The sequence below is a fragment of the Molothrus aeneus genome, chromosome 2 (assembly GCF_037042795.1).
Source record: "Molothrus aeneus isolate 106 chromosome 2, BPBGC_Maene_1.0, whole genome shotgun sequence".
NCBI lineage: Eukaryota > Metazoa > Chordata > Aves > Passeriformes > Icteridae > Molothrus > Molothrus aeneus.
Genome location: NC_089647.1, coordinates 980,813 through 1,002,548, shown reverse-complemented (window position 1 = coordinate 1,002,548; position 21,736 = coordinate 980,813). Strand labels below are relative to the sequence as shown.

Genomic DNA, 21,736 nt, shown 5'->3' with positions numbered 1-21,736 from the left:
AGAAACGAATCATCACTGAGACAGTAGATAATTCCAGAGAGTGAGTGTTCATGCTTGCCTGGGCAGGAACGGCAGGGGCTGGGCTGCAGACCACACTTGCAGCTCCCGAGCAGAGGAGTTGCAGCCCCAGAGCAGGGTTCCAGCCCCAGAGCAGGGTTCCAGTGCAGGGATGCAGCCCCAGAGCAGGGTTCCAGTGCAGGGTTGCAGCCCCAGAGCAGGGTTCCAGAGCAGGGTTCCAGCCCCAGAGCAGGGTTGCAGCCCCAGAGCAGGGTTCCAGTGCAGGGTTCCAGCCCCAGAGCAGGGTTCCAGCCCCAGTGCAGGGTTCCAGCCCCAGAGCAGGGTTCCAGAGCAGGGTTCCAGCCCCAGAGCAGGGTTCCAGAGCAGGGTTCCAGCCCCAGTGCAGGGTTCCAGCCCCAGGGCAGAGGAGTTGCAGCCCCAGAGCCGGTTTGCAGTGAGGCTCTGAGGGCTGTTCCCTGGCTCACCCAGCTCTTTGTGCTGTTTGCAGTGCAAGCCAGAGTACAAAGTGCCGGGCCTGTACGTCATCGACTCCATCGTGCGGCAGTCCCGGCACCAGTTCGGAACCGACAAGGATGTCTTTGGGCCCAGATTCTCCAAGAATATTACTGCCACATTCCAGTATTTGTATCTGTGTCCATCTGAAGACAAGGTAGGACGAGCCCTTCACGTGTTGCTGGGCACTGGTGGGTGCTGCCTTGGTGCTTGCACTGCTGTGGCAGTGATTTGGGGGTTCTCTCTCACCCTGGTGGTGACTGCTGCTGAGGGTTATCAAAGGTGACAGCTAAATGCAAATTCAAGTTAAAATGTATTTTGCCTGACCTCATCAGTTTTTTTTACACACACTTCAGCAGTGTGTGTAAAAGTTCTTCTTGAGGCTCCTTCAGAACTTCCTGCCACAACAAGCAAGCATTGCAGGAGAAGCTTTGGTTTTGTAGGCAGAGACTGTTCTGTTCAGAAATGTTTTCTAAGAAAATCATCATGTTGATTTCTTCAATCTTTTCCAATCCCATACTTGAGGTTTCTTGGTGCTCTCCACTGTGAGGGCTGGTCTAAGGCCTCATTTTTCTTAGTTCTGCTGTATTTTTTAGTAGAACAGAGGCTCAGAGAGTGGGTGAATTCCTGATGGTCCAGAGAAGATGGTTTCTGTGACCTCTGTCAGAACAGTTTTGAGACTCCCAAGAACAGTGTGGTTTAGAAGCTGCCAGTTGGTTTCCAGAAAATCACCTACTCTCTTTCTCCTTGTAGGAGTGAAATACTCCTTTTCTACCTGGCTTCCTCTCTAACTCTCTAAATAAGCTTTTGAAAGGCTTTGATGCTCTGCAGTTCTCTAATGTGGAACATTTAGACCTTCAGGCATTGAATCTGGTATTTGGGAGCTCCTGGGTTGCTAGCCTGTGAAACAGAGCAGTCCATTCTCCTTTCTGTTTTCTGCATTTCTGTTCTGTTCATCTGAGTGAATGAGACTGTCCATCTCCTTCATGGAACTGCTTGAAATAGGGAATATTATTATTTTAAACACACTTGTTTTAATGAAGTTCTATTTCCTAAAAAAAAAATACCCTGATCTGCAGATCCTCAACAGCTGTGGGGGATATCTGAAGAGGACAATGCTACTTTTTTTTGTTTTTTAAACAGCCTTTCTGTAAAATTAATATGTGACTGAAAATGAGTATTACTTTTGCCCATTTTTTGGCCTTTGTATGATTTTCAGGTCCTCTGGAGAGATAGAATACCCAAAGCAAAAAAATGTTAACTGTTTTTCAGGCCAAAATGTTACTTAAAAATAGGCATTTCAAGTTTCTCTATAATGGATGTTATTTTAGCAAACATTTTGTAAAATTCTTTAATCACTTAGTTAGAGGTGGATTTACATGGGTGTACATAACTGAGTCACAGTGAAAGAACAGAATCAATTCATTTGAGCTAAAAGGTACTTAAAGCTTCTGTGTGAGCAGGTGAATGACTAAGCCTGCAGAAAGGACAGCAATCCAACACGTGTTCTGCCTTCTACCTGCTTGCATGTTCCAGCTGAAGCAGCACAGCTACTGGGACTTTTTTGTTTGAATGCTGGGCTGAAGAAGGAAAGGCCAATTTGCAGCTTCTTCCTGGAAGCTGCATTGTTCTTCATGTATAAAAAAAAGAAAAAGAGCTTAAAATAACAGCTGACAATCAGAGATTCTAAATAAATCCTGCAGTGATCAGTGAGGATGTTTCCCACTTGCTTTCCTCATCTTTTGGATAATGATGGAGATGCAGTTTCTGGTCTCAACATAGAATTAGGGATAATACCAAGCAAGGAGCCCTCAATCTGACTTCAAAGTGTTGTGGTGGCATTTTCTGGTCTAACTGCCCCTCTCTTCATGAAGGCTTTCCAGCTCATCTTCCTTTTCTCTTTTTGGTCCCGTGGGTTGGGTGTTTAATCCCTGTGCAGCCGTGGGGCTGAAATGGGGCTGGATTGTACATCACACCTGGATTTCTGACTGGCCAGAAGAGTTTTAGGGAAGTGTCACAGATTGCTGTGACAGTAAAATAAGTTGGCAGTTTTTATCTTTGCCACTTCAAAGGTGTTGCTGTCCTCTGTCATGACACAGGGTTTGTTAAGTTGGTGTGATTGTGTCACGTGCTGTTTAAACCTTCTCTGCATACAGAAGATAAATGGTGATTTAAGAAAGCTGGATTCAGCATTGGTGCTTCCTTTTGTTTCAACAGAGTAAAATAGTTCGTGTTCTGAACCTCTGGCAGAAAAATGGAGTATTTAAAATTGAAATAATTCAGCCTCTCTTGGATATGGCAGCAGGAACCAGTGCCACTGCACCCATGGCAGAGAATGCTACTAACAATGAAGGTAAGAATGACATTTAAACTTCTGCTCTCAAAGGGCAAATGGCAACAGCACAAAGTGCCTGCTCTTAGTTCCAGAAGTGACATAGCAATAAAGTCAGCTTTGTCACAAGGAGCAGCCAAACTCATGTTAAATAAGTACTGATACTGTACTTCAGAAATTGTCAGCATGTGAATACTGACTTGGGAAACATATTAAATATTTATCATGTATATATGCATGTGTACATATATATATGAGTGACTTCAGTGTGCCCTCTTAAACAGATACTATTTTTTTTGCTTTGGAATATTTTTATGTGATTTCTCAATTTTATAATTCTGATGTCATTATTTTAATGCCAGAATCCAGGTAAGTAAGTGGGATGTTAGATGTTAAAGAGCTTCATCTTCCTTTCAGTCAGCTTAGTAGCTGAAAGCAGCAGCTGTCAGTGTCTGAGTGTGCAGCCCTGAAAGTCTTGGGCTGGTGTTTCACATCCAGGTTCTCAAAGAGAACATTTGTGCCTGGGATTTTGCACAGGCTGCTGCCTGAGGAGCACTGACCTGCAGAGCCCAGCAGTGCCAGCCTGCCCACAGTGCCTGCACTGACCTATTTAGTGCCACAGCAGAGCTTCCAGGGAATATGCATTGCACAGTTCCTTCTTTCTGCAGAGAGCAGCTTTTTGGCTCTGCACTCGTGTTTCACACTGAGCTATGGTAACCTCCTTATTTACTGTGCTCATGGAGTAGGACTGGGAAAATGGAGCGGAGGGACTGAGGTGTGCTGAGAGACAGCAAAACACTGAAATCATGTCCAGCTGTGTTCAGGGAAGTGTATCCCATTAAAGGCTTTCTAAAGCTGCCAGGGCCAGGGAATGCCTTGGCATCCAAGCCTGGGAGCAGAGTGGTGGCTGTACAGTTGAATTTTGGGACAGGTGAGGGGCACTGCCTGGCCAGCTCTCTCTCTCTCTCTCCTCAGTTGTGGTGAACAGGTTGGTTGCCTTCTGCAGAGATCTTCAGTGAGGTTATTCACATGCACCAGAGGGGGTAATTTGGCCCTGCAATAAATATGCTAATGAATAATAATAATAAATATATTAATGCATTATGTGAAGTAGAGTCTGTTTCACCCATAAAAACAGAGAGAAATGCAAATTTTCTCCCTTGAGCAAGCATATATCCTGGTGAATGTATTCAGGAAATAATTGGGGAGTTACTTTCTATTTAAAAACAACACATACCTTTTTGCTTTATTTTTATGTTGCATTTCACTTCTGGGAAAGTATTATTCAACACATTTGCCTGTGCTTGCTGCCTGTCAACATTGGAATTATTTGAAGTGCAAACAGAGGAAGGGCTTTAAAGGAGTTGCTATTGCAAGGCAAACATGTTTGCTTAGTGTTTCTAACTAAATATTTCTGTCTGTGGAGTTTTGTTCAACTCACTCCTTGTACAGCTTTATTCTGTCCTTTAAAACAGATCTGATGAACAATAGTTACAGTATGTAGGAACTGATGGGGTTATTGCTAATTTGCTTGGTACTGGCAAGATGTTGATTACATAGGTGTTGTAATGTAAGGCAGAGAGAATGGGCACACTAATAGCATGTCTTAAATTGTGATCTCACAATTGTGAGTCTTTTCCTGGAAAAATGAGTAAATATCATTTTCCTGGTGGGAGGATTTATCCATCAGCTGCTGGTGTGGCATGTGCACATGCAAAAGGGGCATGCGAACAAACTTTATCAAAGAAAACTGCCTCTGAAGTAATCCTAAAAAACCTTTAATTATTGCCAGACTTCTCTGCAAAAGTTCAGTTACTGGGGGAAAATACTGAGAGAAACTCAGCTGCTCTTCCAGTGAGCCATGAGATGGTTGATCCAAAAGGATGAGCCAGGCCTGTGGAAGCAGATCCACCACATTCAGGTTATTGAAGCTCACTGCCTAAATGTTGTTTGAGTGGTGAGAGCTTTCCTAAACCTGCACAGCTACAAACACAGAGCTGGGAGCTGAAATTCCGTGTGGGAGCAGCTTTTCTGTCCCAGTGCATCCCAGGTGCAGGTGTGAGCAGTGAGCAGAGCACTTCATGGCAGAACAAACAGAAAATGCAGCTGGGGTGCTGCAAATAGGCCCTTCTGGGATAAATAGGGGGTGCAGGCAGCAGCCACTTGTTGTGGGGAGCAAGAGGCACCTTGTGGAGTCTGACAGCCCTTCCTGTGTTCCTGGACACCCCCAGGCTCGCCGCCCCCTCCGGCCAAGGTTCCCTCGGAGCCGCCGCAAGTGACCGCGAACTCGGTGCCCGCCGTGCCACAGCTGCCCAGCTCCGATGCCTTCGCAGCCGTAGCCCAGCTGTTCCAGACAACACAAGGACAGCAGGTAACCTGCTCACTGCTCCCCTTCAGGTCCTGCCTGAAATGAGGGGAAGTGGTGGCATTGGCAGCCTGGGTTTGAAGCAAAAGAGCTTCCCAAAGGTCTTCGGTGGGATAGAGTATTGAATTCTTCCATCCAATAATTGTGATATTTGATGATACTCTGTGCCTAAGTAATTAGTTATGAATTGGTGCTGTAACAGGGTTTCTGGAACACGTGGAATATCTCAAAGAAAATGAAGAATTTTATTGTTCAGTCCATTTAAATGTTTGCTGTGTTGATGGGCCTGAACACTGCAGTGTTGGGATCTACTGAATTTTGCTACCAAAGTATTTAAATAAGGGACTCGTGGTCTTGCTGTTAATGCTCCACAGTTCAATCAGGTTGTTGCTGTGTTTGTCCCCTGCCACAGTCTGTAGTGACATAAAATTTATATCCTACAACTCTTTCAATACTTGGTGTTTATATGAGGAGATTCACTTCATCCTGTCTCATGTTTCTGTAGCTCCAGCAAATCCTGCAGACCTTCCAACAGCCTCAGAAGCCCCAGTCACCGGTCATAGACAACACTGTGATGGCTCAGGTTCAAGCTATTACTGCTCAGCTGAAAACCACAGCAGCACAGCCCCCAGAGCAGAAAGCTGCTTTCACAGCACCTGAGCAGAAAACATCATTTGACAAAGTAAGTCTTGGTTTGCATTTTCTGAAGCTGGAGAAAACTGGTTTCGGACAGTTTTTATTTGGTATTGGAATATGGATGTCTGTTTTCCCCCAATTCTAACCTTGTCTTTAGTATCAGAGCTTACATTGGTTGTAAGAATGTGATAATAAAGATATTTTGGCTGCCAGGTGGGTAAGATACAGAAAAAATAGTTGTGCTGATGTGGTTTCTTTCAGAAGCTGCTAGATCGGTTTGACTACGATGATGAACCAGAAGCTGTGGAAGATTCAAAGAAAGAGGATTCAGCTCCTTCCCCTGCAGTGTCTCAGCCAGCTTTGTAAGTTCTGTGTCTTAATAAAACTAAGAAATCTTTGTCCTAAAACATTTTTGGGTTAGAAAGTAGATTAAAATTTCAAGTTAGTTCAGTTTAACTGGTACAGTCCAAATTTAAAACACTGTTAACAGTTTTTGGTGCGGAGATTTTTGTGTCCCGTTACTTTGGTGATCTGGTGTTGCCTCATTGGTGGAGGACTCTATTCTGTAGAGAAAAGCTCAGTTTTGGTTGCAAGATGAGTTCCATGTTTTTACAGTACATCTGAGGGTGTCAGGGCATCACTGGATCAGCTGGATTGCTTTACTGGCTGGGGAAAGCTGCTCTTCCAAACATTGTGATAGTTTATAGTATTCAAGAAATGAAAATTGCCTTTGCAGTTTTATGTTGGCAAACATTCCATCCCCACACAAGCCAGCTCAGGCTCCTGTTTCCCTTTTGCTGTGCATTATGATAAAGTCTGGAATGACATGACCACATCCCAGTTTTTTCCACAGGACCTCTCTCTCATTCAGTGCACAGGCTGGATGGTGCTCAATGCCGGGGTTAGTCCACATTTCTTTTTTCCCTGCTTCAGTACGTGGCCCCATGTCTTACTCTCTGTATCTGCATCTAAAGCCTGCTCTCAAAACCAGAACCACTAACTCTGTCATCAGCTTTCTGACTGTGTCTCTCACCTCGAGCACTTCATGTCCACCAGTAGTAGCTCATTAAGGGTCTCTGAAGGAAATGCATAGTATTTGCCCTAGAATGCAGATGGAGCTCTGGAGTACAGAAAGATGAGGTAGGTCACAGGCACTGCTTGTGTCTGCCCAGCTGGAGGCTTGTGGGCATGTTTATGTTCTCTGTCCTTAGTGCCTCACAGCTGTGCAGGGTGTCCCTGAGGGTGGCATTCCAGTGCTCCCAGTCTGGGGCATGCAAGCTCAGTAATTCTCTCTATAAAATACTGATCTGTCCACAATCTTCTCAGAATTGTCTTCAGATGCTGCAAAGTTCCATTTCCCATCACCATCAAATTCCTTTCTCCCCCTGAAATCCTGCTGAGTTTCTTGCACAGGCTGCATCGTGCAAGCAGGTCCTGTTACCTGCACAGACCTCCAGAATTCCCTGAGCACTGTCCATTCTGTGTGTTGAATCAGGAAGTGATGGGCATCACTGTAATAATCCTCATGTGATACCCACCCCCTTCTGCTCTGCCCTGTTTCCTCCCAAACCAAAGTGTTTTCTTACAGCAAAAGTACAGCCAGTTTCTTCTCCTTGAGGAGAAAAGCATTGCTTCTTTTGTTCCCAAAAGAGGAGCTGCAAAAGGAGAGAATGAGCCTAAGGCAGAAAACCTTCCTGAAATGTTTCTGCAGGCTGAGATCTTCAGCAAGCTCATATAAGTACAGGGGTGAGAGAGGCTCTAACCTTTGTGTAGCATTTCTTTAAATGTGAAAGGACTGCTCTTAGAGTGGAGAAAAGATCAGGAAGCCACTCTTTCTTCCTTTTCTTTTTTTGTTGGAAACGGGATCATAGCAAAGATAATTGTTCTGTCTAAAATAACAGCAAGAATGTGTAAATGTGCATAGAAATTTGTAAAATAAAGACAAAGCTGTGCATCTACTGACTTGTCTCACCAAAATATTCCTGGTTTTAGTGGGTTTCCAGGAGAAGGCATGCAACAGCCAGTATTTCCTCAGCTCCCAAATATGGATCCTTTTCAGCAGCGGATGATGGGAATGCAGCAGGATCCGATGCGGCACCAGGTAACCCAGGCTTTTCCCTTTTGTGCTTTCCATCCTTTGCTGTTTTCTTTGGTGCAGCAGGAAGTGATTTTCCTGCTGGTGAAGAGTGAATGTGGCTTAGCCCTCCATCTTCCCAAAGAAACATATTTTTACTGTCTGTCCTACTCAGGCTTTGAAGGAGAAGATTGTTACTTCTGCACCCAAATGCTTGGCCTGCCTCATCTTTGCCCCATCTTTTGTTGTGACTTTTGAGCAGACATAAAGCTTTACTTGAGCCTACTGGGAAAGCAAATTGTAATTTCTTCTCCTAGCTGGAATTCTGTGTTTTTTCTTCTCTCAAGGTGCCCCTTCCTCCGAATGGGCAAATGCCAGGTTTTGGTCTCCTGCCTACCCCCCAGTTCCCACCCATGGCTCAGCCAGTGATGCCTCCAGCAGCGCCAGTGCAGCCAACTTTCCAGTCTCCCTTCCCAGTCCAGGCTGAGCCACACCTGCAGAAACCCCACCAGCAGGTGAGCAGCCCTTGCAGTGAGCAGACCGACTCAGATGCTCTCATACATGTCTTTCCCAAATGTGTGTGGATTGTCCTGGAGCAGAAATGTCAGCATGACCAGGACACAGCTGACTATGAGGCTGGCTCTGCTGGGAGATAACTCCAGGACTTACCCCTTTCCTGTATCCAGCATAATTCAGGCTTAAAGTAATTTCTTATAACATCTTGGAGAAAAGTTGCAGCAGATCTCACTTTGCTTGGGATTTTGGTGATGGAGCATGATCCACTGACTGATGTTAAGGAATAAAATCATATTCTGTGGAGATGCAGGTGATGGTGAAAAGGGGTGAAATGTGGAAACCAATAATTTGCAAATTGAAAATGGGAATTGTGTGAATTATTTCTATGGTCCTTTTTTTAGTGGCTGTGTTAAGTACATGCAGTACTGGATCCTCTCCCTGCTAGTGACCACTGAGTGAAGCTTCTGAGTCACATTACTCTTTAATTTCACACATTTGAATATTCAATATACTTTCAGTGCTGCTAATTTAGTCTGAGCATAAAAAGAAATAGAATGCTTGTCCTGCTCACCCGTAACACCTGTCAACTTCACATTTTAGGATATGGAAGTGGAACAGCCTCCCATTCAGGAGGGAAAGCGGCATGTTTCTGACAGTAGGAAATCAAGATCTAGATCTGCATCAAGGTAAATGAGTGAAAGTTCTTTTAGTGCAGGAGTGAAAAGCAGATTAGCAACTCTAAGATAATGAACCTCTCCCTTCTAGGGAAAATATGATATCTGTGCAGTTCTCTCTCACTAGGAGAGAGCAACTTCCATGCCTTTCAGTCCAGAGTCAATTTTACAGAGGCAGAATGTGATAGTTTAATTTGCCTGTGCTCTAAAACACTTTTCTTATTAAAACATTTGTGATCTGTGACTTTGTGTGCCACTGAGCCAGTGTATCACATCCCAGCTGACTAAGCAGGTCTGGCTGCACTCTGTTTAGTTGCAACAAGTCATCTTGTTCACCAAGATGCAATTGCTCTGCACGATTTCTCTGAAGCTCTGCCACACTTGGAGTGGTTTAGAACTTGAACACGATGCAAAATGTAATTTCAGTGGCAGAACTTATTTGTAATTTATAATTTATTTATAATCATTTTTGGCCATTTCTTTGTAAATCAGTGAACATTTGCCTCGTTGATGCAGGTGTAACTTTCCCTGTGTTGAAGTGGACGCAGTTTTGATGGTCAGCTTCAGAACGAAATCAGTTCATGACGGGAAATTTTTTGTGTGACCGAGGTTGACGCGTTCCCTTGCTGAGGGAGCCCTCGCTCGGGGTGTTGTACAGCTGAGGCCGCGTGTCAGGCTCTGAGCAGGGCGGCTCTGGTCCCCACAGGTCCCCCAAGAGGAGACGCTCGCGGTCGGGCTCGCGCTCGCGGCGCTCGCGGCACCGGCGCTCCCGCTCGCGCTCCCGCGACCGGCGCCGGCGCTCGCCCAAGTCCCGCTCCCAGGAGCGGCGCGAGCGCGAGCGGGAGAAGGAGCGCCGCTCCAAGGGGCTGCCCCAGATCAAGGCAGAGACCGTCAGTGGTGAGTGTCCTCTCTTCCTGCTTCCCCGGGTCGCTCTGCACCTCCCCGTAGTGCTCGGCAGGGTTCTCTTTGGGCTCCTTGGGGTTAATGCTGCTGCTGCTTGTGCTTCCCGAGGGTCATCCAAACAGGACAGAAATGAACTGCCTGGTGATTCCTGGTAGGAATCTCACCGCACTTCCCTGTGCTTCTCTGCTCATACTTAGCATTTCTAGAGTAGCTCCGAGTTTGAAATATTTTGGCTGTAAAATATGAAAAAGCTGAAATCCCATGTTTTTCTTTTCCTTCCTTCGACACATATAAGGTAAAGCAGATTTGTCTGAGGTGAACAAAATGGATTTGAGTTAACTGTAAATTATTACAATTTTTCTAAGTATTCAGTCTTGTGTATCTGTCCAATCTGAAGGGGAGATTTGACCTGGAAAACACACAGGCTGATGTTTGGATTTCTGATATAATCCTGGCTTTGTCAGCATTTATAGACCAAACATAGTAGTTGTGTTCTGAATATTCCTTGGGAGTGTGGAATCTTCTCACCAAGTAAAATAAAAACATTCTTTCTCATATAAGAGAGACAAAACCTGAGGTGTTTCAAGAGCCAGGACCTGGTGAGTGATGGTCCCAGGGGTGTGAAGGCCTGCAGAGCCCTGGAGCTGCTCAGTGGAAGCTCCCTGGCAGTGCTGTGACATGTGCTGCTGCCAGCACCTTTCCCAGGTTCTGTCATGTTGGCTGTCAAAGTTTGCCCTTCTGTATCTCTCAGGTGGAAAACCTGGATGAGTGTAGAATGTTGCTGCAGTAATCTGCAGCCTGGGGGATACCTTGAGCTCCTTTCCTGGTTATTACCCTGGATTCAGCATGGCATTGGTGTTGGTTATCTGTGCTGTAAGGACCACCTATGCTAACTCTTGGTTGTAGTTTGCAGTACCACACTCTGGGTAGGACAGCTGGACAAAAGGACAACTCAGCAGGATGTGGGAAGTCTCTTGGAGGAGTTTGGCCCCATTGAGTCCATCAATGTGAGTAGAAGGGGTGCAGTGTAAGCTGCTTTGATGTGTTTGGGTGCACAACATCTCTCCAGGCTGCTCTGAGGCAGAGTCATTTCTGATACATTCCAAAGAGCTGCCTCTCATTTCCCATGTCTTGTGGTTTTGGTATGGGCACTCCGAGCGTGTGGCTGACTTGTACACAAACAAGAAGGGAGCTGCTTTGGTTTCCTGCAGTATAAAAATGCAGATTACCCCATTTTCATAAAAATCCTGCTTTCTCTGCAGGCTGATGGCTGCAGAATTACATCCCATGCTTCTGAGTTCCTTGGCTGCTTCATTTTATGATTATAGGAGCATGGACTCTCAGCTGGTGTTCTTGTTGCTCTTCTGTCATTTTAGCCATAAACACAGAGAACTATTGTTTTATTTTGCTGTATTTAAGGATATTTTATGTATAAATTACAGCTGTTCCAGTAACTTCAAAAATTTTACTCATTCAAACAAACAAAAATAAGTGATTAATTTTCTTCCTATTCCCAAATTTTGTAAGAGAGCATAGGAGGTTTTTCCTCAATTTCATGATAAATAAAAATTATTCCAAATCTGCAGCTACAACTGAATGTGGAGGTGCAGCTGGCAGAGTGAAGGGGGATACTGTTGTGCATTCCAACAAAGTAACTAATTGCCAGATGTTGGAATTTACATGAATGCTATTGTTTAGCAATTTAAAAGGATTAAATATGCAAAAGTCAGCTGTATTTTAGAGTTATGGAGGTTTTCAGAAGTTATGGAAGTTTCAGTTCACTAGAGATGTGAATTTCCAGAAGATACTGGCTTTCTTAGCTTCTTAAACTGTTTTTTCCTTCCATACTTGCACAGCCCCTTTGGAACACCCCCTGATGTCCCAGTTTGCTGTAACTGAGCATTTGTGTGTTGTTCACTGTTTGTTAGCCACAAAATGAACTTTCTTCCCTCAAACCCCACACAGATGATACCGCCCAGAGGATGTGCCTACATTGTCATGGTGCACAGACAAGATGCCAACAGGGCCCTCCAGAAACTGAGCCGAGGCAACTTCAAAGTCAACCAGAAATCCATCAAGGTACTGCTTGAAAACATCAGGCTTTCCAAAGCTGCTGTAATTACTGACATCCTGTCTCATCTCTGCTGGGCTTTGGGGTATTTCAGACTCATATGAGTTCTGGAGATGATATTCTGTAAAATCCTGAAAAAATACATCAGTGAACTGGTTTTTGAGAATTTTTTTTCCTGGTCTGTAGTGGGATTAGTGGAACCTTGTATCAGTTTCCTTGAAAGATTGCCAATAATTGTCTGTTTAATCAACAAAAAGGGTGCCCTTTTGCTCATTACAGGGGACTGGCACTGTGTGTTTCTTGTTCCCTGTTATTTGTCTCCTAACAGAGTTTCATTACATATGATAATCCTACAAAGAGTACTCATAAATAAGGAAATGTGCATCAATTAGTGAAGTTCTTCCTTCTGTAGAATGTCAAATTAGTGTGACACTGTCCTCCAAAGGGAAATGGAATTAATCGTAGTGGTTGGGGATCGTCAGAAGAAGCTGGCTTTATACATTTTTACAAATGACGTGCAAGAGTTAAGCCAAGAAATAGGAACCAAGTCTGCTTAAAAAAAAAAACTTTCTTCAGAGTTTTGTAGCTGTTTCACTTACACTTTTTACCCTCAAATGCTGTTTTGTGAGAATGAAATATTAAATCCATGAAAATGGAAACATTTTGCTGACCAACTTGTATTTCCCCTCACCCAAGATTGCCTGGGCTCTGAATAAAGGAATAAAGCCAGACTACAAGCAGTATTGGGATGTAGAATTGGGTGTGACTTACATACCATGGGACAAAGTCAAACCTGAAGATCTGGAAAGTTTCTGTGAAGGAGGAATGCTGGACAACGAGACCCTTAGTCCAGGTACAGTGTTACTGCATGTTTTGTTACTGAACCTTTATTTCAGGGTTTGGCTCTTCTGTCCAGTTTGCCCAATTAGCTGGTGATTATGTGCTCTAATTGTAGCATCTCTTCATGCTGAACACACAAAAATCAGTTGTGTGTTTTAAACAAAAATGTAATGAATCATGAGCATAATGTCAGTGTGTTCCAGTCCTCTCAGTGCTTTTCTCTTTCCCAAAATGCCCCTCGCTGATCCCTCTGTGTGCTTAGCTGGGTTTTCCCAGGAAGTTCTGATGGACAATAAGAGCTATTTCTTCCATAAATTAGGTTTAAAGCTATATTTGACATTTTTGTTATTTTGCTGCAATTCTTTAGAGCTGTATTCTCCTTTTCCATGTTTGAGACTTGAAGATGTTGGGTTTTTTAGAAATGAGTTCTCAAATTAGTGGCCAAGCTGCTGCCTTCTTGCCTGAGAGCAATAGCATGAACCTGTTGAAAGCTTGTCCCAAAGAGCCTGACAGTTTTTGTCACAGATAATGTAACAGAATCCTGGGTGTGTATGAACACTGTCAGTGCAAAGGATTGTTAAATGACTACTGAAAGGAACAAGTTTATTTGCTGTGTTTAAATGAATTTGGAGTTTTTACTGTCAGAAATAGTATAAATGCTTCTTAGCTCTGTGCTGTTATTACCTGAGTATTTTCAATTACGCCATTTTTGTAAACATGACTAAGCATGTTTCACATGGCACTGCTTGTCTGACCTGTGTCTGTTGGGATTTTGTTTTGGGCAGAGTGGAAGGGAATTCCCAAGAAGTCTGAAAATGAAGTGGCTCAGAATGGAGGCGCAGAAGCTGCACACAATGAACCAGTGTCACCTATTCCCAAAGCGTTACCTGTCCCAATTCCTGTTCCCATGCCTGCACCAATAACAGTACCTCCTCCACAGGTGAGAGTTGTTCCACAGAAACAAACAAAACTCACTTCAAATAATAATTCAGGGAGGGAGGGAATGCCATGAATGGGAACTCTGTTCTCTCGGCCACAGAGAAATTACTGCAGTAGAATCTGTGTTATAGAAGGGCTGAATTGCATCTTCAGGTTTTGTGATTGGCTTTTTTTTGTTGTTTGTTTTATTAATTAATGTTCTTCTAAAAGCTTTTCTTATTGGCAGATACTCCACTACTTTTATATCAGTAGTTTCTTGTCAGGGTATCAGAGCTAATTTAAATGCAGAGTTTGATGTAAATCAGAAATAAAGGAAAAGGAAACACCAGTCACTGTAATGTGCAAACTCAGGTAGTGAGAAAGAGACAAGCAGAGGTTTTTAGTTGCCCTGAAGTTGTGAGCATTCCAGTGGATCCTGTTTGGAAATCCATCATGCTGGGTGCAAACGAATCCCAGGCACTGTGTGAGGGCTCTGTGCAGGTGAGTTACCGACATGCATCAGCACAGAGGAAAATTCTCTTATTACAAAGGCAGACAGGGCTGGTGTTGATATTTTCAGTGATGGGAGTTCTGGAGTGCTCCTGCATCTTCTGTGCAAGTGCCCCCTTGTTGCAGAGGAGTTTGGGGTCGCTGAGATGTCCTGGTGGAGCTGGACAAGGACAGAGGTCCCCAGCAGGACAGAGAGTCATTGGGGCACTCTTGGGGTGACCCATCTTTCCCTTTCCTTTTTCCCAGGTTCCCCCCCATCCATCAGGGCCTCCCGTGGTTGGGGCACTCCAGCCCCCAGCTTTCACAGCACCTTTAGGAATTCCCCCTCCTGGATTTGCCCCCGGGGTGCCGCCGCCGCCACCGCCTCCGTTCCTCCGGCCGGGCTTCAACCCGCTGCATTTACCTCCAGGTTTGTGGGGTGGGCCAGCCCGGGCCCTGCTGGGCCAGAGCTGCACTGGGCTGTGCCAGGGGGCGCTCAGGGCTCTCTCTGCTGTGCTTCTTGTAGGATTCCTTCCTCCCGGGCCACCACCTCCCATAACTCCTCCGGTCTCTGTCCCGCACACTCCGGCAGTGAACATCCCCAACTGTAAGTGCTGGGCCCTGGGGAAGGCAGGGAGCCTGCAGGAATTGCTGCCTGGTGCTCAATGTGTCCTTGCCTTGTTCCTCAGCTACAGCCACTGGTGGGAATGAGGACACTACAAAGGAGTCGTCTGTAGGAAATCCCATCCCAACAGTAGTTTCTGGGGGCAGAGGGAATGCTGAAAGTACTGACACTTCCAAAATCTATGGCACTGTTCCACCTCCTGTAGCACCTACCAACGTCCCTGCTCCTGTCACCCAGGCTGTTCCACTCCTTGGTAAGTGCCCTCCTGGGTAAGCTCTGCACTTTATTGTTCCCTACATTTTAAATACCATTTTGGTTTGGCTGCTGACTCACAGTCCAAGGGAAAGGGAAGCACATTCTTCGCCACTTGTTGAAATTTCTGTCCTACTGTTGGCTTTCAAATCAATTTTAAAGACCTAATTTTGCACAGGAGAAAACAGTTAATATTTTTTACTACTGAAGAAACAAAGCCATGATGTGTAAGTTACAAATTCAAATACCTGTCCACTTTTAACAAGTGAAGGTTTATACAGTCTAGACAATGAACTTACAGCAACACATCTGTATGACATAGGAACCAGGTTTTATATTAGATATACATAGGAACATGGTTTTATATGGTTTTATATTAGATATACAAAATTAACATGCAGAGAAACTATTTTTAGTGTATTTTTGAAATCTCTGAGGATGGGGTATATTTTGTTATGTATGGAATAAATTATTTTAATAGAACAGAAAAACAAGAGCTTTTATGCAGTCCTGCAGTAGGACAGGTTTTGAAACCTTTTAAAGAATATATTATTTAAATATTACCAAATGTTTTTCTGACTAGCAAACCCAGGGTAATGGGAGTATGTTGCATAAATTACTTTTCCTAATATGATACAAACTTGGTCAGGTTTTGAAAGGGAGTGTGAACTGTTACAGAACTCTGCTGAATGCTTATTTTATGATGGCTTTGGATGGGCCAGTGTCAAGAATTTACTCAAGAGACTTGTTACCTGCAAATTTTAGTGAGATTACTGCATTTGTGGGATTTTAGGTCTCTACATGAGAGCCTAGGAAATGAATGAAAAAGCTAATTTTGTGTTAGTGGGTTTCTGCCCAGAATTTCAGTGATCACTGAAGAAAATCAGATTTGTCTCCCTGAGAGCTCACTGCTCTATTGGATGTGAGGGCTAAATTTTCCATCCATGACTAATGATTTATGGATCCTGCATGTTGGAAACTTGACAGAAGACCCTTTCAAAACAGAGAGCAGCTTAAGAAACTGGTGACACCCTGGAGTCAGGGAATTTTGTTAGGAATTTCAGAAATTCACACCTTCCTGCTGAATGACACTTTCTGTAAAGGTAACATAGAGTTTTGGAGTTCCACTGTCTCTGCACTTCAACCTGCACTTCATATTCCTGGCCTTTGGGATATGTGAGGCTCTGAATGATTCTGTAGCAAACTCCAGCAAATACCCACCAGACTGACAACATGGTCTCCTTCTCAAGAATTCCCTGGCAGTATTTAATGCTCTAGCTGTAGGATGCCACGTTCCCCACTGGAGAACATGCAGAATGTGGGAGAACAGCAGCTTCAGAGTGGAGTGAAACCCTGCTGCTGTTGTGCTGGATCCATGAGCTTTTGGCTTGTTCCATGTGTCTCCATGAGGTTTGTGTGCTGGGAAGTGATTCAGGGGGTTGGGTTCAAGTTACTGGAACCACTGAGTGAGCAGAGTTTGTGTAAGAGTTAATCAGGTGTGCCAGCACTGCTGACACGGATGGGAATTATCCCAAGGGAATGTGGGCTTTGTCCAGCTGGGAGAGATGGTCAGGTCTGGATAACAGTGACATGGAAATCTGGCTTCATACCTAATTTATCAGAGCAGTAAGGATGGCTCCTGTGCCCTCCCTGGACAGAAGATCCTTCAGGCCAGCCTGAGCACTTTGGGCTGTGTTGTAGGAGTCAGGTGAGGAAACTTGGGACACTTTGGTGTGTGATGATTGCTCCTCCGAAACCAATAAAATCTGTTGTGAAGGCAAGGTGTGGCTTTGCACATTGGGACAGAGGAGCAGGTGTCAGGTGTGAGGGAACTGGCTCCAGCAGGACAGGCTGGGTCAGGAAATCACCTCAGGGTTTATCTCAGAGCTCAGGGAGTTCATACCCAGCTTAGGAAGCTGCTTGAATGTCAGGTACTTCCTAAAACAAAAGAGGACCTTAACTTGCCCCAGGTGTGTGTGTTTGTAGCATGAATTTCCATGAGCATTTTCAGTAAACTGGGATGTGTTTCTGGACTGCTCTTCAGGTTTTTAGTCAGTGCCTGATTTGTCAGGAGAGTGAGGAAACTCCAGTAGTTCTACAGTTGCTTTAGCCTCAGCACTGAAGAGGGTTGATACTTAAAATAAAAAGTGTGCAGCTGTCCAGCCAATGCAGTTCAGAATGAAGGAGTTCCAGGTACAATTATGTTGCTTCAGTGCTGCAGTTTGTGTAGAAATAAGGTTGAGAAATTTAATGACTTATTAAATGTGAAACTTCCCTCCCTCACCTCATGTTCATGCTCTGGTAACCCACATCTGCTCTGCTGCTTCTAAGCAGAAGCACAGGCTTAACTTCAGCTCTTTAGTTCTCAGTTATTCTATTCTGCCTTGTTTTAATCTTCTGGGGGAGATTAAAAGATGTTTTTACCAACAAGAATATCCCCAAATCTCAGAATTCCTGGGAGACATCATTAGCTATGAGTCTCGTCTTGTCAGATCTGTAGTTCTGTCACAGGAGGAGTTTAAACTGGGTGATTGCAGACCTCGTTATTGACCAGGAGGGGAGAAGGCTTTACATTTTAGAGGAAGGAAAAAATGCAGAAAAAATTGCTCTTGGCACTGGACCATTTCTCTCCCAAGAGTGGGAGCTGTGTCTGACTGCTTGGAGGGGAAGGGGAGAGGATATCATGGACTGGGAAATGTCACACGAGTCTTCTCACTGGCAAAATCCAACTTCCTTCCAATATGAATTTAAAGAGCACTCAGGTGAAAAGGTTTCTGTGAGAGACATCCCTAAAAGTCAGTGGTGTGGTGAGAGGGCAGCACAGCAGGCTCAGCTCTGTCTGGGGACAGGTGCCAAAGCTGGACAGGGGAGGGATGAACGCCATTGCAGCTGAAGGGGAGCTGCACCCAAGTGCAGTTTTCAGTGCTGACTTCACTAATTCCAGCACCAATTCCCACAGTGTTTCATCCTGGTTTTGGCCAGGCAGGAGCTGTGTTCCTAGGGCAGGAGGTGCTGGTGAGCAGGAGCAGATGGGAGCAGTGTGAGGGCTCTGGGAACACCAGACAGTGTTCCTGGTTCACACTGAGGAGGCACCTGCCCTGGGGTGGTGGGAAGGCCTCAGCTGGAGCTCAGGATTCTTCTCAGAATCCTTCTTTCCAGCTCCTTGTGTTGGTGTCCAGGAGCTGTGGCCTGAGCTTTGGCTGACAGTATTTTTGGAGAAGGAGTTTTTTCCCTCCTATGAAGAGCATAGGAATAAAACTGGAAAATAGTTGGTGCTGGATATGTGCTATAAAGGATGAAACACTATTACAAAAAAAAAGAAGCAAGGAATGACCTGTTGAATTTCCTTTTAGTTTACATTGCAAGGTTTATTCTAATGTTGCATTTCCTTTTAGTTTACATTGCAAGGTTTATTCTACTGAAGTGAATCTTTGTTGTGTCCCTTTTCTGTGAAATGGCAAAGAGAGCTGTGCTCCAGCTGTATTCCAGCTTCCTCTCTGCCTGTTTCTGGTGCTGTGCAGCTGTGGGGTGTTCAGCTGCTGTTTGTGGCAGAGGGAAATGTTTGAATCCCACTGGAGGGGGTGAGGTATCTTCACCAGGAAGGGGCTTTGGCTGCAGTCGGTTGGGGAAGCAGGAGGCTGAGCTGGGGCTCAGGGGGAGCTGTGGCTGCACCAGGGCAAGGCTCTCCCAGGGAAGCCTCTGGGCTCAGGGGGAGCTGTGGCTGCACCAGGGCAAGGCTCTCCCAGGGAAGCCTCTGGGATCAGGGGGAGCTGTGGCTGCACCAGGGCAAGGCTCTTCCAGGGAAGCCTCTGGGATCAGGGGGAGCTGTGGCTGCACCAGGGCAAGGCTCTCCCAGGGAAGCCTCTGGGATCAGGGGGAGCTGTGGCTGCACCAGGGCAAGGCTCTCCCAGGGAAGCCTCTGGGATCAGGGGTTAGTTGCCGCCCTGGGCACGGTCCTTGCTGCCAGCAGCGCGCAGAGGCCAGGAAGCTTCGCTCCAGGTTCTAGGGTGCTCCTTTCCCGGGATAAGCCGAGACGATCGGGTTTGAGGTTCGGGAAACGCTCTGCATGCCTGGTGCCGGCTCTGACTGTCCCTTGTGTTCCTTGCAGGCACCCAGGGCGTGGCGCCGCCGCCGCCCGCGCCCGTGGTGGGGCTGCAGACTCCGTCCACGGGGCTGCTGGGCGCCCGGCCCGGGCTGATCCCGCTGCAGCGCCCGCCGGGGATGCCGCCGCCGCCGCCGCTGCCGCGCTTCCCCATGCTGCCGCCGCGCCACATGCCGCCGCACATGATGCACCGGGGGCCCCCGCCGGGCCCCGGCGGCTTCGGCATGCCTCCCCCGCACGGAATGAAAGCGCCCTTCCCTCCGCCCGGCCACTTCGTGCGGCCCGCGGGCGGCCAGGGCGGCAGCGAGGAGAACAGGGACGGGCGGCAGTTCAGGAACGACAGGCAGTTCACGGGCAGCAGAGAGCAGGAGCGGTTCGGGAGGAGATCCTTCGGGAACCGGGCGGACAGCGAGCGGGAGCGCTACGGCGGCCGCGACGAGCGGGAGCACGAGCGGCCGGGCGGGCGCGACAGGCGAGACTGGGGACGCCGCAGCCCCGAGCGCGACCGGCACAGGGACTCGGAGGACAGGAACAGGCGCTCCAGCGGCCACCGAGACAGGGAGAGGGATTCCAGGGATCGGGAGTCTCGTAGAGACAAGGAGGAGAGCCGCGGCAAGGAGAAGCCGGAGGTGACAGACAGAGCGGAGGGTGACAAAAACCACGAGTCCCACGGCGGCAAAACGGAGGGCGCGGACCTTGTTTCAGAACTGGCTGCGGGAGACGCCGAACCCGCGGGCGCCAACGCCGCGCCGGAGTCAGCGCCCGAGGCTACCTCATCCCTGGAACAGGCGGACAAGGACACGGGCTCGGCGGCCGAGGCGCCGCGCTAGGGCTGCCCGCCCGCAGGGCCGAGCTTTGGTTGTACAGTGCTGTAAATCCGCTTCCGCCCCTGCGCCCCCGAGGCGGGGCGCTGTGAGCAATTTGATTGCTTCCCTTCTATTTAAAATAGCCACAACATAACATAAAATACTGAAGAGATGATTAAAATATTACCCATTTTTGCTGTAACTTTTTTAAAGTTTTGACTTTAAAAAGTTTACGAATCAGAAGTAGAAGTGCTTTCTATTTTTTTTTTAATTTAAGAAAAGGTAACGGTGAAAGCTCCTCAAAACAATAGGGATGTGTTTTTAATAAACTCTATTTTCGTAACAAACTTTTAACGTGTGCTATTCTTCCTACGCTGCACTGAAGTGGAAAAGGAGTGTTCAGCAGCCTAAAGTTGGAACTGTTAATGCTGTACTGGAGTCTAAATTAGACTGGTTTGGTTCTGTTTGTTAAAGGAAATCCATCTGTTTGTGTAGCGATTCACAGAAGTGAATTTTTATTTGTAACAGTCCTCTGGAGTTTTAGATTGCTGCATTTTAATGAGCTACTTGACCACCCCGGGTAAAAGTTAGTTTTAAGATGTTAATTGCGGAGTTAACTGTTTTAGTGTTTGCAATGCAATCCATTCTTTGCTTTGTTTTTTTTTTTCCCCTCCCTCCTTTCAATTGGTTCTGTGGTTCCTGTTGCTCTTAATTTGCCTTTTTTTAAGTGACCCCTTCAGGCACCGACCATCTGCTCTGAGGTTACACAGTGTGTGCCTGCTCTGCAGCTTTTGTACTTGTTGGGAGTGAGACCTCGGAGGCACCAGGATTCCAGCCTGGCTCTCCAGGCAGGGCTGGACAAGGACTTGGCCCTTCCTCCATGGACACGGGGCTGCTCCTCCTCGCCCTGCCAGAGGTAGGTTGTGCCCCCCTGGGCTGGTGACAGAGGGTGTTCCTGGTGTTCCTGGGTGTTGTGGCACCTCCTCTCCAGAGCCCTTCCATGTCCTGTCAGCTGTGCCAAGGGCAGGTGCAGTTTCTCTGTGGCTGATCCCTGGGGCAGGGATGCTTTGGGAAGTTCTGCCCACCCCACGTGGCTCAGAGCTCCCATAACCCCAGCAGCACCAGTGTATGAATCCTGTGCATATTCAATGGTTTTTTTCTCCTTGCTATAGGTGTGTTCTACCTTAAAAGCTGGGGATTTTGCCCCAAGGGAAGGGCAGCTGCTTCCTTACATCAGTCCTTTTTTACAGCTGGCCTGCTGTAAAAAAGGGCAGAGGGAATTGTCTCTGGGAAGGGAGAGGGTTGGGAGAGCCACTGTGGAGCTCTGGACTGGGGAGAGGACATCTATTTTTATGTTCTTGCAATAGCAGAATAAAGAGAGAAAGAACCTGTTTACAGATTGTAGTGACCTCAAATTCCATGTGTTAAAACTCGTGTCCTCCCTCACTGGTTGTTTCCTGCTGGGCCCACGGGACATTCCCTTGTCCCACAAATCGAGGTCTGAGCCTTGGGAAAAGCTGCCCCAGCTCCGTAAGGAAGGAAGGTTTGTTTCACCTCCTTAAAGAGCTGGAGACAATGAGATACACAAGGCTGCTGTGTTCATGCAAATCCCACCCCTGTTCT

At 46.4% G+C, this 21,736-nt stretch overlaps 1 protein-coding gene across 2 annotated transcripts in view; it reads left to right on the top strand.

The window, feature by feature from the left end:
- The window catches only part of SCAF4 (SR-related CTD associated factor 4), a 29,031-nt gene extending 8,571 nt beyond the window's left edge, over positions 1 to 20,460 (top strand). The window contains exons 4-21 of one of the 2 annotated variants that reach the window (XM_066571836.1): positions 506 to 667; positions 2,728 to 2,863; positions 5,074 to 5,213; positions 5,713 to 5,889; positions 6,105 to 6,205; positions 6,697 to 6,744; positions 7,836 to 7,944; positions 8,265 to 8,432; positions 9,034 to 9,119; positions 9,814 to 10,004; positions 10,917 to 11,017; positions 11,976 to 12,089; positions 12,778 to 12,934; positions 13,707 to 13,861; positions 14,596 to 14,758; positions 14,855 to 14,935; positions 15,018 to 15,206; positions 19,314 to 20,460. In XM_066571836.1, the coding sequence (XP_066427933.1) occupies positions 506 to 667; positions 2,728 to 2,863; positions 5,074 to 5,213; positions 5,713 to 5,889; positions 6,105 to 6,205; positions 6,697 to 6,744; positions 7,836 to 7,944; positions 8,265 to 8,432; positions 9,034 to 9,119; positions 9,814 to 10,004; positions 10,917 to 11,017; positions 11,976 to 12,089; positions 12,778 to 12,934; positions 13,707 to 13,861; positions 14,596 to 14,758; positions 14,855 to 14,935; positions 15,018 to 15,206; positions 19,314 to 20,137 (3,102 nt within the window). In that variant the 3' untranslated portion in view covers positions 20,138 to 20,460. The remainder of the gene's footprint in view (positions 1 to 505; positions 668 to 2,727; positions 2,864 to 5,073; positions 5,214 to 5,712; positions 5,890 to 6,104; positions 6,206 to 6,696; positions 6,745 to 7,835; positions 7,945 to 8,264; positions 8,433 to 9,033; positions 9,120 to 9,813; positions 10,005 to 10,916; positions 11,018 to 11,975; positions 12,090 to 12,777; positions 12,935 to 13,706; positions 13,862 to 14,595; positions 14,759 to 14,854; positions 14,936 to 15,017; positions 15,207 to 19,313) is intronic. The other variant, XM_066571837.1, reaches the window with a different exon arrangement.
- Positions 20,461 to 21,736: the final 1,276 nt, after the last annotated feature.